Genomic DNA, 14,582 nt, shown 5'->3' on the forward strand with positions numbered 1-14,582 from the left:
CTGTGTTGACTTGGGAAGTGGCTAAGATTATGGATGTTCTTTTCAAAAAGGGATATATGCTGAACTATAAAAGCAAGAAATTATCACCATCTGAGTAAAACTAGGCTCTGTCCCATGGTATTATTTGCTTAAAAAAAGAAAGGATTACCACATGAATAAAGATAACATCAGTTACGAAAGTATAAGGAATCAGACCAGAAGAGTTATAATTGTATAGAAAGCCAAGTATGAAAAACTGGCCCTTTAGAAGCTAAAGACAACCAAAAAGATTTATATCATTATGCTACAAATAAAAGAATGAATGAATGTGAAAGGATAAATCTACTGAATGCAGCTGAGTGACAGATGCAGAAGAGATTGTTTAACTAATGAATGGCCATTCTGCTAAACATTATCAACTTGGTGTATGCAGCACTGCTTACCTCTTCAAGTTGATGAAGAAACTCTTCAGGTGTATGAGGAGGTGGTACTACAGCTGCTGCAACAACTGAACAAGAATCTGGAAATAGATACTGATGGGATATCAGCAAAGATGCTAAAAGAATTCAGCTGAACTGGCTATTTCTTTAACCAGGCTATATAATTTGAGTCTCAAAACAGGGAAGATTCTGCAGGAGTGGAAAAAATGCATAGTGGAGAGTAATCTCATTGCACAAAGGTGTGCAATGACAAATGTATCCAACTATTGGCCAATCAGTATCCCAGGAATGGTGGTAGTGAAGATTTTGGAAAAGTTGATTCTTCTTATTTATTATCCTTACATAACACCTCCATGGAGTCCAAAGACTCATCAAGGGAGGGCACCTACTCTACAACACTCCATCTACACCAACATCATCTACCACTGACCACCACCACTAGTATTTTCACAGATAATCACAAACATCCATGCCAACAGCGGGATTCGAACCCACAGCCTGTTACCCAATCTTGGTTAAGCAATGCTCTATTAGCAAAGAGACTTTGCTATAGTTGTTGAATGAAACTGAAAACACTATGATCATTAATAAAAATCAATAACTTTATTGTAAAATATATCAATGATATTAGTTCATTTTGAGTAAGATCAAAAGTAATAACAGTTACATTATATGAATGTGCACATTTCAAATGTAACATGCCACTAATAAACTAAATGCATAACATCATTACTACTTAAAATGTCATATAGCACTTATTCTTCTTAGCAAAACTTTTAAACACAGGAAAAGATAATTTATAATAAATTCGCATTTAATTACATTGAAACCCGATTCCAGTCAGTGTATGTTTTAAAATTTGATACTTTCCCCCCCTTTAATCTGTAATGCATTTTTTCATATATAAATGCATTTGAATCACTGTTGAAGAAATCTTACAAAATAAAGAACGGGCATTTCTGATATAAATATCTTCAATTTATAGCTTATTGTATGTGACTAAGCAAACTTTGCATATAATATGAATGTACTTAAAATTTTCATAACTTAAATGAGGAACTATACACAAAATGAGGAAAAATAAAATATTGTACTTTTATATAACAATGGCACAATTAAAAAGGCTGCTCAAAAATTATGACATAAAATTATGAGAGAATGAAATTTAAAGTATATATATATTCACAATTCATTCAAAAACATGTTGGCATAACATTTTATGCTTAAAATCTTAATAATCTACTCATTGTAAACCAATGAAGTATATATTAATGTTACTATTCTAGCACTAATAAGTCATTAGAAGAACCAAGACTCATAGGAAGAAGTCATATATATATATATATCAATTAAAGTCTGGAATGTACAACCATAAGACAGAAACTTACTTTCAAGTTTACCACATATAAAAAATCAAATTTATGTTCAATTAGATCAATCAGATAATTTTAATCTATTACAGAATCTGAAAACAAAGATTTCCCACCTCCAAATAATACTCGAACAGAAGAATTAATAGTTAATACTAAATATTTTATACTATTTTAGGGACAAATTGTAACCATTTAATGAAGCATATATTATTTCACACAAATTAATATCTTCATTGAAACGATGATTTACAATAACGAGATCTGGATATACTCAGTGAGTGTGAGCGCGCACACAAATTTTCTCTCAACTATATATAAAAAGCTTTGTTTTTTCATACAACATAATTAGCATTTAGCCTAAAGCTGAATGAGATTAAAAAATTCACAATTTTTTTTTTATTCAACTCTTGATCTTACAAAATGATTAGTAGCTTTAAATCAGTAATAAACTAGAGGAATGTTAAAAACAAAGAGCAGTAATTATCACAATGTGCTTTTTTCTTCTAAGGGAAAATAGTTTTCTATCTGTTATAAGAAAAAAGTATAAGGTGTGATTTAACAATATCTATTGTCTGTATGCTAGGAGAAGCAGTAATGTACAAATTCAGTACTTAAGAATTATAAAAATCTGCTTTTTTTCCCCCTGTAGAACATAGAGAGATCTCTATCTATCCACAATATAACATGCTTTTTGCTGTTGCATTGATTATGCCAATCTTTACCAAAAAAGAAATGAATGTACATAAAATATTTTATTGTTGTAAGAGCTATGAACAAATTCACAAACTATGAAAGAACAAGGAACCACAGTCAATAAATTACAGTATCCATGTTAGGAAAAATTGTTATTAAAAAGTTTGTAAAGTTTTCAAAAGTTATACACTTAGTAGGGCAAGAAAATACTTTAAGATAATATATTTCACACAACTTTCTATACAATCTACAACTGTTCAGAAACAGCAACGTTGTTAATGCTAAACTGATCAACAGTAAATATTTTATGTATAACATACTAGAAAGCCAAATTTGTGCAGTTTTCTTGAACACCAAAACTTCTTCCCATTACATTAATGCCCAATGTTTGTAAATATTTTGTACCTTTACCAAAACCAAACTAACATTCTGAGGTAGGGAAGGAGAATTAGTGTTTGTGAAAAAGCAAAAAAAAAAAGTTCTTACTTCTTGATCACACAAAAAAAAAAAAAAGAAAAAAAGATTGTTAAGAAAAAAGTCATACCTGAAACATTTCTGAATGCAATTGGCATCAACTTTTATGATTAAGCATGGTTTCTTTCATATCCCCCCCCCCCAATCTTACTTCCATCTTTTTTCCCCACATAAAATATTTCATTTCTATATTTTTTTCATGCAATCTGTACAGCTTTAAAAAAATTTTTAAAAAAAATAGAAGAATGCTGTCATTACAAAATGAGCAGTGTCAACATTCAAAAAACAGGAAATTTTGAAGGTAGCATTGAAAACTTAATTTCTCAATTTCTAAGCATGTCTTCCCAATTTCTTTAGATTTCAAACAGCATAAAGTATAAATATAATCTAATATTATGAAGAATATTTTCAACTACACAACATAGGAAGTAAATCAATGAAATACTTTGAAGAATAAAAAATCTGTATAGAAAATAATGGATTTCTTGTTAAACTATCTAACATAAAAGTATTCTGTGCTATATATATATATTTATTTATTTATATATATATATATATTACATGATCTATTACTCCCATTGTTTATTATTATTATTAGCTTGCATTTATAGCTTGCTTTCCAAATGCATTACCTGGATTCTTTTATGACTCATTGTAGTGGGAATGCTTGTATGTTCATCTGAAGTTATACATCCAGAAATACATTGAAGAACTTTAATATAAAGCACCAACTTCAATTTATAAACACTATAACCTCAATTGTAAAAATATCACCCAGATTTCCCAGATGGGTGACAGGGGAGCTTCCTCAGGTCCGTATACCTGCAGAACATGAATTATGGCACAATGTTATTAGCCAACCTATGGCCCATAAACAACCTTGACTACATGACCTACAAATATATGTTCTCATTCTGTTGAAGACTTTGGACGACTTTTTCCTCTTCGTCGAGCCAGTTCTGAGGCAGCCACTGGTTCCAAATTTGGAGAATTTGGAAAATTATTGATAGCTCGAAAAGTAGCAGCCATCGCACCCTTTAGAGAAAATAAAAAAAGAATTTAAAAAGCATATAATGGATAAGTTTTTCTTAATTGTATAAGTGAACATTTGAAATATATGACAAAAGAAATAATGAAACACCAAATTATGGTAATATAAATGCAGTGTGGTTTTGAAATTAAAAAAAAAAATGTCCTGTTATTTTACTTGATTTAGTTGTTAATGATGTTTAAGGAAAAAAATAAAAAATAAAACCATTGCAATGTAGTCAGCAAAGTATTTAAAGTTGCATTTGAATGACTTGGAATAAATAAAACAGTTTTTATGATGAAATTTCAATCCATACTATCAAGTTTCTATATATTCTATCATCATCATCATCAAATTCCTGCCATGTACCCTCAAGGGGTGTACAGGATATGACAGTATTACATGAAAAAATTACATCATTACTAACTTCCTATCTACAATTTTCCTCCAAATCACTCTGTTACTTGTCAAGACTCCAACATTATCAGATCTTATATTTCTATCGTCTAAGGTACTTTGTACCGTATCAATCCACCTATATCTTGGTCTTCCTCTGGGTCGTTTTCCTGCCAACCTGGCAGAGAACACTTGTTTTGCTAATCTTTCCTCTCCCATTCTATTTAAGTGACCATACCATCTGAGATCAGCTCTGCTAACGCATTCCTGGATGCTGACAATGTCAAGTTCTTTCCTAATATCCTCATTTTTAATATGATATTGCCATTGATGCCATCTGTTCACGCCTCTAATCTTTCTAAGGACTCTCATATCTGCGGTCTCTAGTCTTTGGTCAAGTGTTTTACTTCTGACCCAGCTCTCAGATCCATAAGTTAAAATTGGTTTGAACACAGTCTTGTATACAGCTAATTTAGTGTTCCGACTAATTTCTTTCTTATTCCATATGAATTTATTCAATTGACTTCCCACGATACCAGCTTTGCTGATTCTGTTGTCTATTTCTATATTTAGTTTACCATCTTCAGTAAAAATTGTGCCTAAGTAGCTGAAATGTTTTACTTGTTCCACAGGTTCTCCATTCACAACACAGTTGACATTTTCAATGATTCTGCCTATTTTCATTGTCTTTGTCTTTTTATTGCTGACCTTCATACCATATCTATTACAACAGCTATTCAATTTAGTCAGAGAATCTTGCAGACTTGTAGCGGATTTATTTAGAAGTATAACATCATCCGCATAAAGCAAAGAGCTGACATTAACATCTCCAATTTTGATATCAGGTTTAATACCACATTCCTTCATAATGTGATCCACATAGATAATGAATAACAGAGGGGATAATGTACATCCTTGTCTCACACCAGATTTAACATTAAACCATCTCCCTGTACTTCCTTCAATTCTAACTGCTGACTCACAACTCAAATAAAGACTAAGTATTGCTTGATATAATGCCCCATTGACACCATATAACTGCAGCGTATTGAATAGCTTCTCTCTTGGCACCTTGTCATATGCCTTTTCCAAATCGACAAAACTTAAATACAGATCTTTGTTATATTCCCATGCTTTCTCGACTATTTGTCGTAAAGTGAAGATCTGATCCTGACAGCCTCTATTTGGCCTGAATCCAGCTTGTTCTTCACCAAGCTTTTCTTCCACAATTCTTCTCAACCGTTTCTCAAGTATATTTGCATAGATCTTGCCAGGAACACTCAGTAGGGAAATACCTCTGTAATTCTCACATTCAGTTTTATTTCCCTTTTTATATATGGGTACTATGAGAGCTCTACTCCAATCATCGGGAATTCGTCCCTCTGTCCAGGCTTTCTGAACTATGCAGTGCAGCCACTGTAAGACTCTTATACCACCATACTTCAGCATTTCTGGTCGAATATCATCTACTCCTGCTGCCTTTCCACATTTCAAGCCTTTGATGGCTTTTTCTACTTCAAGTATGGATATGAATTCCTGACTGCATGCCTGGTCAGTGTTTTTTTATCACTGTGCTGTCATCACTGCTTGTTTCATTTAGCAGTTTTTCAAAGTAATTACTCCATACTTCAAAGATATCTTTTTCTCCTGTTTTCATTTCACCTTTATCATCTCTAATTCCTTTTACAGCACTCTTTCCTCCATTCCTAAGCTTCTTCAACAACCTCCAGAATATTTTGCCACCTTCTTGATATTTATTTTCTATATTCTTGCCAAAGTCCTCCTATGACTTTTGTTTAGCTAGTTTTACACTGTTTAGCTTTCTTACATTTGTCTCTGTATTCTGTAAGAGTAAAAGCTGACTTATTTGCCAGGAACTTTTGATATGCTTTCTTCTTTTCCTTCACTGCCTCTCTAACTTCCTGTGTCCACCAGGGAGTTCTGATTTTTTTATCCTTGCACACAACCTCACCACACGCCTCTCTGGCAGAATCAATCAATGTTTCCTTCAGAGTTTGCCACTGAATCTCCAAGGTTTGATTCCTGTTCTCAAACTCTTTCATTTTCTTTTTAATAATATTTCTGTATTTTAGTCTACAGTTCACATCTGAGAGCTGCTCAACTTTTATTCGCTTTAAAACTTTCTTAAATGTTATTCTTTTCAATATGAAATTCAATTTTATCCTGCTCAAGACTAAATAGTGATCACTTCCAATTTCAAATCCTCTGTACACTCTGGTGTCCTGCACCAGGGAGAAAACATCACTATCAACAATAACATAGTCAATGAGACTTTTCTTATTCCTAGCCTCTTCTCTCCATGTGAATTTGTGCACATTTTTATGTTGGAACATGGTGTTAGTAATAACCAGTCCATGTCCTGAGCAGAAATCCAACAGATATTTGCCATTATTATTAGCTTTGCTCTTTTCTCCAAATTTTCCCAAAATATTTTTGTATGTCTCACAATCATTTCCTACTCTACTATTTAGATCCCCGACAAGGACCAACTTTTCCTTTTTCATTGTGTCAGTTGCTTTTTCTAAAGCCTCAAAAAATTCCTCCACTTCTACCTTAGTAGAACCTTCTGTGGGACCATAGGCACAAATAAGTCTCATTGTCCAGTTCCCCATTCTTGGGGTGCTTAAGGGTCAAAGCTGTATAACTGAGAGGAGACCTCCACATAGCCTTTAAAGGAATGCGGAGAACCGACCAGGGCTTCTGACCTAATGTCCAATCCTCACCTTCTCGTGGTGCACCCTGTTGGGTATCTACTTTGATACTGAACGAACGAGGATGGGCTGGCAATTTGGGATTTAGCCGACCAAATTGTATTCTTATTGGTTAAACCAAAATAAAAAAAATGATGATGGTATATATTTTATGGGTACACTAAACACATATTCCTTAATTTGAGTAATTTTTTATGCAAATTAGGGCAAAAGTCACTCTCAAAAACCGCTAGTACTCAACAAATGAGGTGGAAAGAGCACTGCAAGGCATTTGAAAACCACTGTCTTCAAGTCTACCATCAAAAATGTATATAAATGGTTGGAAGTTAGGAGTATTAATTTCTGAGGCAGAAACAATGACAACTACAAAAGTGCCACAAAAAAAATCATGGAATCAGACAACTCTGAAGAGAATTTTCACACTGATTCATTCTATTTTTGCTATCAACTAAGTCAACTTTCAGATGGAAATCCGAAATCATTTATGACTCTAGCAGTGTCAACAATAGCATGGTTTGCTCGAAATGCTGCTGTTATATGAATTCAGATTTATATTTTTCTACCTAACACCTCTCAACTATATAGAATTCACAGTGACAATAGGAATGGTTACACTTTTATACCAGATAAATTAACAGACATTTTCTTTAGAATAGCAGTATAAATATGAGACCTGAGGACTTTTTTTGGTAGTTACAATAAGTGAGTTGGTTATAGTACTTGAGTGAGGATCAACTGTAGTACAGAGATGTTAACATGGTAGAGATTGAAGTCCATCCACTGATATCTGTTAATGGACAGACAAATGCTATTGTGCATTTAAACAATATTGCAAATCACATGCATCCAAAAGTTGCATTTCTGTCCTGAGTGTAAATGATAGCTACTTTTTAGCAGAAGAGGTACTCTCAGTTCATCTGTCAGTGGCTTGAGAGACACATGATAAAAATAAACTCATAATAAATCTAGTTTAATCCTTTATCCAAGTGTAAGTAAACAAAGTTTGCACCTGAAGTATCTTCAGGACTGAGGCAACTCGTGGTAAAGGTGGACCAAGCTCTCATCACTACTTGTCATAGTATCTCCCATAATGCAAAGCAAATCTCTGTGAGGAGATGTATAATGCTATGCATTATGAGAAGGGCTACTACCCAGACCGGTTTCGACCTTTACTGAGGTCTCATCAGTGGGAGCCAGACCCAGTGATAATAAGGTAGAAGCGATGGAGAGGTCATATTTACCTATACAAGTTGCCAAAAGGTGTCTCACCTTATCCTCACGGAGATGTGCTTTTAATTATGGGAGATACTAAGACAAGTAGTGATGAGAGCTTGGTCCACCTTTACCACAAGTTGCCTCAGTCCTGAAGATACTTCAGGCGCAAACTTTGTTTGCTTACATTGGGATAAAGGATTAAACTAAATTTATTATAGTCTGACCAAGTGGAAAAAACATCCAAATCTTTCTCTAAATCCAGAGTAATTTAATAATAAGGTGAGACACCTTTTGGCAACTTTCGATGGAGAGGTCATATAGGTAAATATGACCTCTCCATCGCTTCCACCTTATCATCACCATCTCTGGGTCTGGCTCCCACTGGCGAGACCTCAATAAAGGTCAAAATGGGTATGGGTGGTGGCCCTTCCCTTAATGCATAGCATTATACATGTCCTCACGGAGATGTGGTTTGCATTAAGGGAGATATTAAGACAAGTAGTGATGAGAGCTTGGTCCACCTTTACCACGAGTTGCCTCAGTCCTGAAGATACTTCAGGCACAAACTTTGTTTGCTTACACAAAGGATTAAACTAAATTTATTATAGTCTAACTAAGTGGGAAAAACTTCCAACAAAAAATAAACTCAATCATGACCATGTTCCTCTACATAATCTACTATCTGTCACTGCTGAATCATCATTATAACAATAACTCAAATAACCTCAGATGCCTTTCAAGACACTGGAGAATAATCCTAATCTGTCTCTCATCAAATTCAAGCATGTAAAAAACAACACAGTTAGCTAATATGAAAAGATAAATGATACCATACAACCACCACCACTAAGCATTTTTCAAAACACCTCAGAATAAGAATTTAGAAGAAACATCATTAGATTCTTCAACAAAACTCTTATAGCATCCAATCCATTACCTCTGATAATCATTTCACAAAATGTTCTTTCTTATCTGACCCTTCAATTATCAGAACTCTCTATTCTGATAATTGCAAAGTTGGATAATTCAAGTACAATTACATGGGGCTCTACTAGAAATCAGTTGACATGAAAGGATCGGTTAATTCAAGGGGTATTGTTTTAAAAATAATAGATGGTAAATGGTAGAATACTGTATAACTAATGAAGAACGTGTATTTAAATATAGGTATTTCATTATTTTGAGAAAGAGAGGATTATTAGTGGTACTGTCATTTAGAAAAATTCAAATATGCTAACCTTGACAAGATGAAGTTCTTGATGAGGAAGTTGACAATTGGGAAGCTGATCCCTGCTTGTAATCCATACATGACTTAAGACATCAGCAGCACGATACCTTTGCTTAGGATCAATATGCAACATTTTCTGTACAAGGTGCTACACATTTTCCATATAAAATAAGAATATAATTAAAATTCAGTGAATTAAAAACAATGACCAAAAATAAAATGCAAATTCATAAAATTACCATCAGTCAAAGTTTCAATTTAAATGAGTGGTTTTAATTATTCAACTGTCAGCTTTTCCTCCTCCACTTCTAGGGAGTACCAGCCAAATAAAAATCAGCAGAAACATTTTGTATACATATCGAAAAGCTTAGGTGTTGTTGATTATTCATACTAGAACTTCACAGTATTAACAATACCAACAGATGAAAAAATTAAATTTATTGAAACTTACTAATATTTCACTGGTTTTCTGACCAGTATCTTCTTCAGAGCACAAATAATAACTGTGATAAGCACAAGACACTCAATTAAAGCATTAGAAACAATTCAAATGTAACTGAAAGAAAACTAATGTCCTAACAAGGTACTCTCTCTGGGCCAGATAACTATTTGTCTTTTGTCCCTCTTCCCTCACCTACTAGCCAACTTCTATATGTACATTTTGAAAACCAAACACTCAACATAGCTATGCTTAAACCAATGGTCTAGCTGTGCTATGGTAATGATGTGTTTGAAATATGACCTCATGACTCAGACACATTGGCCATACTGCATCTGATGCATCTTAACAGCCAACATTTTAAAATAAACTTCACAACAGAAAAAGAAAATAACACTGCCTTCCCTTTCTAGATACACAAGCAATACAACTTCCAAATGGTTCATTATCCGTGCTATTTACAAAAAACTCATACATACAGGAAGTATTTGCATAAATAATCATGCCATCAACCCATCCCAACAATATAACATCCTCAAAACACTTACTTGCTGAGCCAGGGTTATTTGTTCTAATGACACGGACCTTGAAACTAGACTCAAAGACCTTCATAACATGTTTTTTGACAACGGCTACAGCCCATATAAAATATGGTTAAAATACTGCATGCACCTCCCATCCCTTCTGCAAACAACACACAGAATCATAGCAAATTATTCCCATCATATATATATACATCCTATAGTTCTCTGCAAATATGATGTTCAACCAATTCCTTCAGCTTGCTACCTTCATCCATTCTCCCAAAGATCAACTTCATCCTCTTACTCATCCTGAATGCACAAAGTTCACTGTGCCTGCAGTTCAGCTTATTTTGGACATGCTGATAGATTAATTAACATCTACCTTGAAGACCATAAAACTTATATCCAAAATTACATTCTAGCAGAACATGCTCTGGATACTCTGTCACATAGGATTAAATGGAATAAGACATCACTATTATACATATGTCGTTACAGGTTTGAGAGACTATTTTCAGAATTAGCATTATCTATGAAGCACTACCCCAACAAATATGGTTCCATTAATTTGCCAAGGATCTGGATGACAGTCATTCTGAGACCAGATAATCAGACTTCTCCAAATTAACTTTATAGTTATTCAGCCTAGAGAGGGCACCTTGTTAGGACATCACTTTTGTTTCAGTTACATCTGAATTGCTTCCAATGCTTTAGTTGAGTGCCTCAAGTTTTTCTGCTATTATTCATGCTGTGAAGATGCTGATTTTCTAACCAGTAAAATATTAGTAAAGTTTCAATAAACTAATTAATTCGTCTGCTGGTGTTGTTAATAAGATGAAGTACTAGTATGAAGAAACATTTTGAGAGATCCCATTGACTGATTTCACAGCTAAGTAACCTGGCTTCTTTGAGACTTAATGTTATAATAGGACAGTTAACTCTAGATGCATGATATACTGTGGTTTCAACTGTGTGTTCTTTTGGCAGGTTTGTGCATTTGCAGATGAAAAATACTCTCATCTATGTATGAGACCAGCTAACTTAACTTCAACTAAGAAGCTGATAAACATTCATGTCTTAAAATTCTAACCCTGATCCCTCCAACCAAAAAAGCATTACTGAAATAATTTAGCCCAAAAGGCTTTCAAACATGGAAGTATTAATTTTTGGACAGATAAAAAAAAATTTCTGCTATTCTCACAGATTTTGTTTTTACATCCCTGTTAAACTTTAAAGACATATTCTATACCTCAAAACTTATAAAAAGGACTAATAATGCACATCTACAAGATAGCCCTTTGTATACTGGCAACACAAATACTGACAACTTACATTGTAGATAAAAGGTGCAAAATGCCAAGAAATAAGTATAAATCTCCTGATAACTGTGGAGAAAAAAAAAGAACCATTAAGAGGAACATGCCTTCACAATAAGTGTTCAAAAATGACAAAATGATTTGAGCAGTCAGGCAACTGTTAAAATATCTTATCATTAACAGCCTCACATACTCAATATTTCTGGCAGGTGTAGATAGCAGTGCATGCATATTCAAGATGATTCTGCAATTCATCAACATTCTTCACTGGGATAAAGAATACCAGCTATTTCAAATGGCTCAAGAAATACAATTGTTAGTATTTCTTGCAACTTACAACTGTGACTCACTGAGGTGCATCTATGTCTTTAATGTGGAATCACTCTGTATGTGTGTGCATATCTATTCTACACGAGAGAATGGAAAACATGCATGTTTATGTATGTTCTCAATCCTCTCATGTATACATGATGTTTATGTATACAACAAGCTATGGAAATGGCTTATTGATATTCTTGAAAAACCAGAGGCTTTTTTAGTTGCTGGTGAACATTTCAAGAGAAAGGCTGTTTCAGAAATAGAGATAGAATAAAAAAAAGACGTTTTGGCAGATTTATAGCCATTGCTCATTTTAACTGGCTGAATGAAAAGCAGAAACACAATGGATGTCACAGATAAATAGCACCCATTGAAACACCTGCAGAAAATACCTAACACAGAAACATGATGTGCAGGAGAATACATCTTTCTGTGGGGGTGAAGGGAAGGAAAAGCACTGATTAGCCTCAATGCTGTGTCCTGGACCATATCAAAACTAAGTTTTTGGTGTACATTCTCAAACACGAAAATGATATTCAAAAGTTGGGCATATTTTATTTAGAGCTAGCAGCTGAAAAGTAACCATCTTGAACACAAGAAAATGGCAAGTTTTTTTCAAGGCTCAGGAAACTATTAATGCAATATATTTGATATTTGTGCAATGAAATACCATTTCATGGAAAAATCTGTAATCTATGTATGACCAAAGTAAGGGAAATTAAATCCTCTTTGTGAGGAAAAAGGCAGGAATGTTTTGGTGGCACTCAAGGTAACTACGCTATCCTAACCTCTACTGAAGAATGGTAAGAAGATCTGTGTTTAAAGTATTGGTTCTAGAAAATCTTGACAATTTCTCTCTTGATAAAGCCATTTGGAAGTTTCTGCCTTTTCATGATTCAACCTCATATTCAGATGGTATCACACAAAGATAAGGCTGATATTATAGCCTTAAACTCCTGCACAGATAATCAAGGTAGGGCATATTTTATTCAAATCACTGCCCGTTATACCAAGAAAAGTAGTTAACGGTCTTTTGACATAACAGAATCGTTATCCTGATAGTATCCATCCTTGTATTTAACACGTCCCCAGAATTAGCATCTATTCTATATCTTGGATACTTATCTGGTATCTATCCAAGATATAGAATAGATGTCTGAAAAGTTCTTGGCCTAACAATGAAAAAAAAAATTTATAATTTCAAACTTATTTTTATTTTTCAATATAATCTCCCTTAAGACTAATACATTCATTCCAGCAACGCTCCAGAACCATTATCCCATCCCTGTAGTGGTTCTCAGTAAGATTTGCAAAATACCGCTCTACAACTGCAATCACCTCTTGATTCGAAGAAAAACACTGAGCCAAAGGAAGAGTTTTAGTTTTGGGAAGAGATAGAAGTCAAAGGTGCCAAATCTGGGGAACAGGGTGGATGTTCCAACAATTCAGAGTGCAGATCCCTTAATTTTCCCACTGCGATAACACTTTTGTGGACAGGTGCATTGTTCTGATGAAAGATGATTTTTTTTCTTTTGCAAACCGGGGTCTTTTCTCAGGAATTTTTTTGTCTAGACTGTTAAAAGATTGGAATAATATTCCCCGGTTATTGTTTTACCCTTTTCAAGGTAATTAATAAACAAAATGCCTTTAGCATCCCAAACCACTGATAACATTGCCTTTCCTGCTGATGGAACAGACTTTGTCTTCTTTGGTGCTGAACAACCAGCTTCTGTCCACTGTTTTGACTGCTGTTTGGATTCTGGTGTGTAATGGTGAATCCAGGTCTCATCAATAGTAATAAATCGATGCACAAAATCAGTTTTATTCTTATTAAAACACTCTAAGCACTGTTCAGAGATTTTCATGCAAGATTTCATTTCAATTTTGATCTACTGTGAGCAAGCGCTGCACCCATCTTGCGCAAAGCTTTTTCATTTGCAATTCTTCATGCAAAATATACCCTACATTTGGAAATGCTATAGTCTCAGCAATTTCATGCACTTTGACTCGCAGGTCATCCAATACCATATTGTGCACTTGATCAATGACTTCTGGTGTTGTTATACTTTTTGGATGTCCTTCACGTGGATCATGTCAAGACTTGGTACAGCCACGTTTAAACTCGGCAGCCCATTTTCTGTTGAAAACGAAGCAGAAGAGTGCCCATAAACTTTTATGAACTTTAAATGAATTTCTTTTGGCGATAAAACCTTCATTTACAAAGAATTTTATAACCGCACGATACTCAATTTTATCCATTTCAAGGGATACAGACAATACGTTTGCTTCAAGAGAGCTGTATAAAACAAACTACTTGATAGAATGACTTGCAATTTCACATGGATGCTTATGACAGATGTACCAACTTAGAAAAAAAAAATCTTGCCGATAGTGTTGCCATCTATAGCTGAGGCCGAGAACTTTT

The 14,582-nt window shown here is 34.1% G+C and overlaps 1 protein-coding gene across 1 annotated transcript in view; it reads right to left on the reverse strand.

Annotated features, from left to right (window-relative positions):
* Positions 1 to 999: 999 nt before the first annotated feature.
* The window catches only part of LOC150096137 (ribosomal protein S6 kinase 2 beta-like), a 335,208-nt gene continuing 321,625 nt past the window's right edge, over positions 1,000 to 14,582 (reverse strand). The window contains exons 17-18 of the mRNA XM_090409619.1: positions 9,571 to 9,708; positions 1,000 to 3,994 (exon numbers count right to left, since the gene is read on the reverse strand). Of these exons, the coding sequence (XP_090265745.1) occupies positions 3,869 to 3,994; positions 9,571 to 9,708 (264 nt within the window). The 3' untranslated portion in view covers positions 1,000 to 3,868. The remainder of the gene's footprint in view (positions 3,995 to 9,570; positions 9,709 to 14,582) is intronic.

The sequence above is a fragment of the Typopeltis vanoorti genome, chromosome 19, assembly GCF_054136105.1.
Source record: "Typopeltis vanoorti isolate ZY-2024b chromosome 19, IOZ_Tvanoo_1.0, whole genome shotgun sequence".
NCBI classification, from domain to species: domain Eukaryota; kingdom Metazoa; phylum Arthropoda; class Arachnida; order Uropygi; family Thelyphonidae; genus Typopeltis; species Typopeltis vanoorti.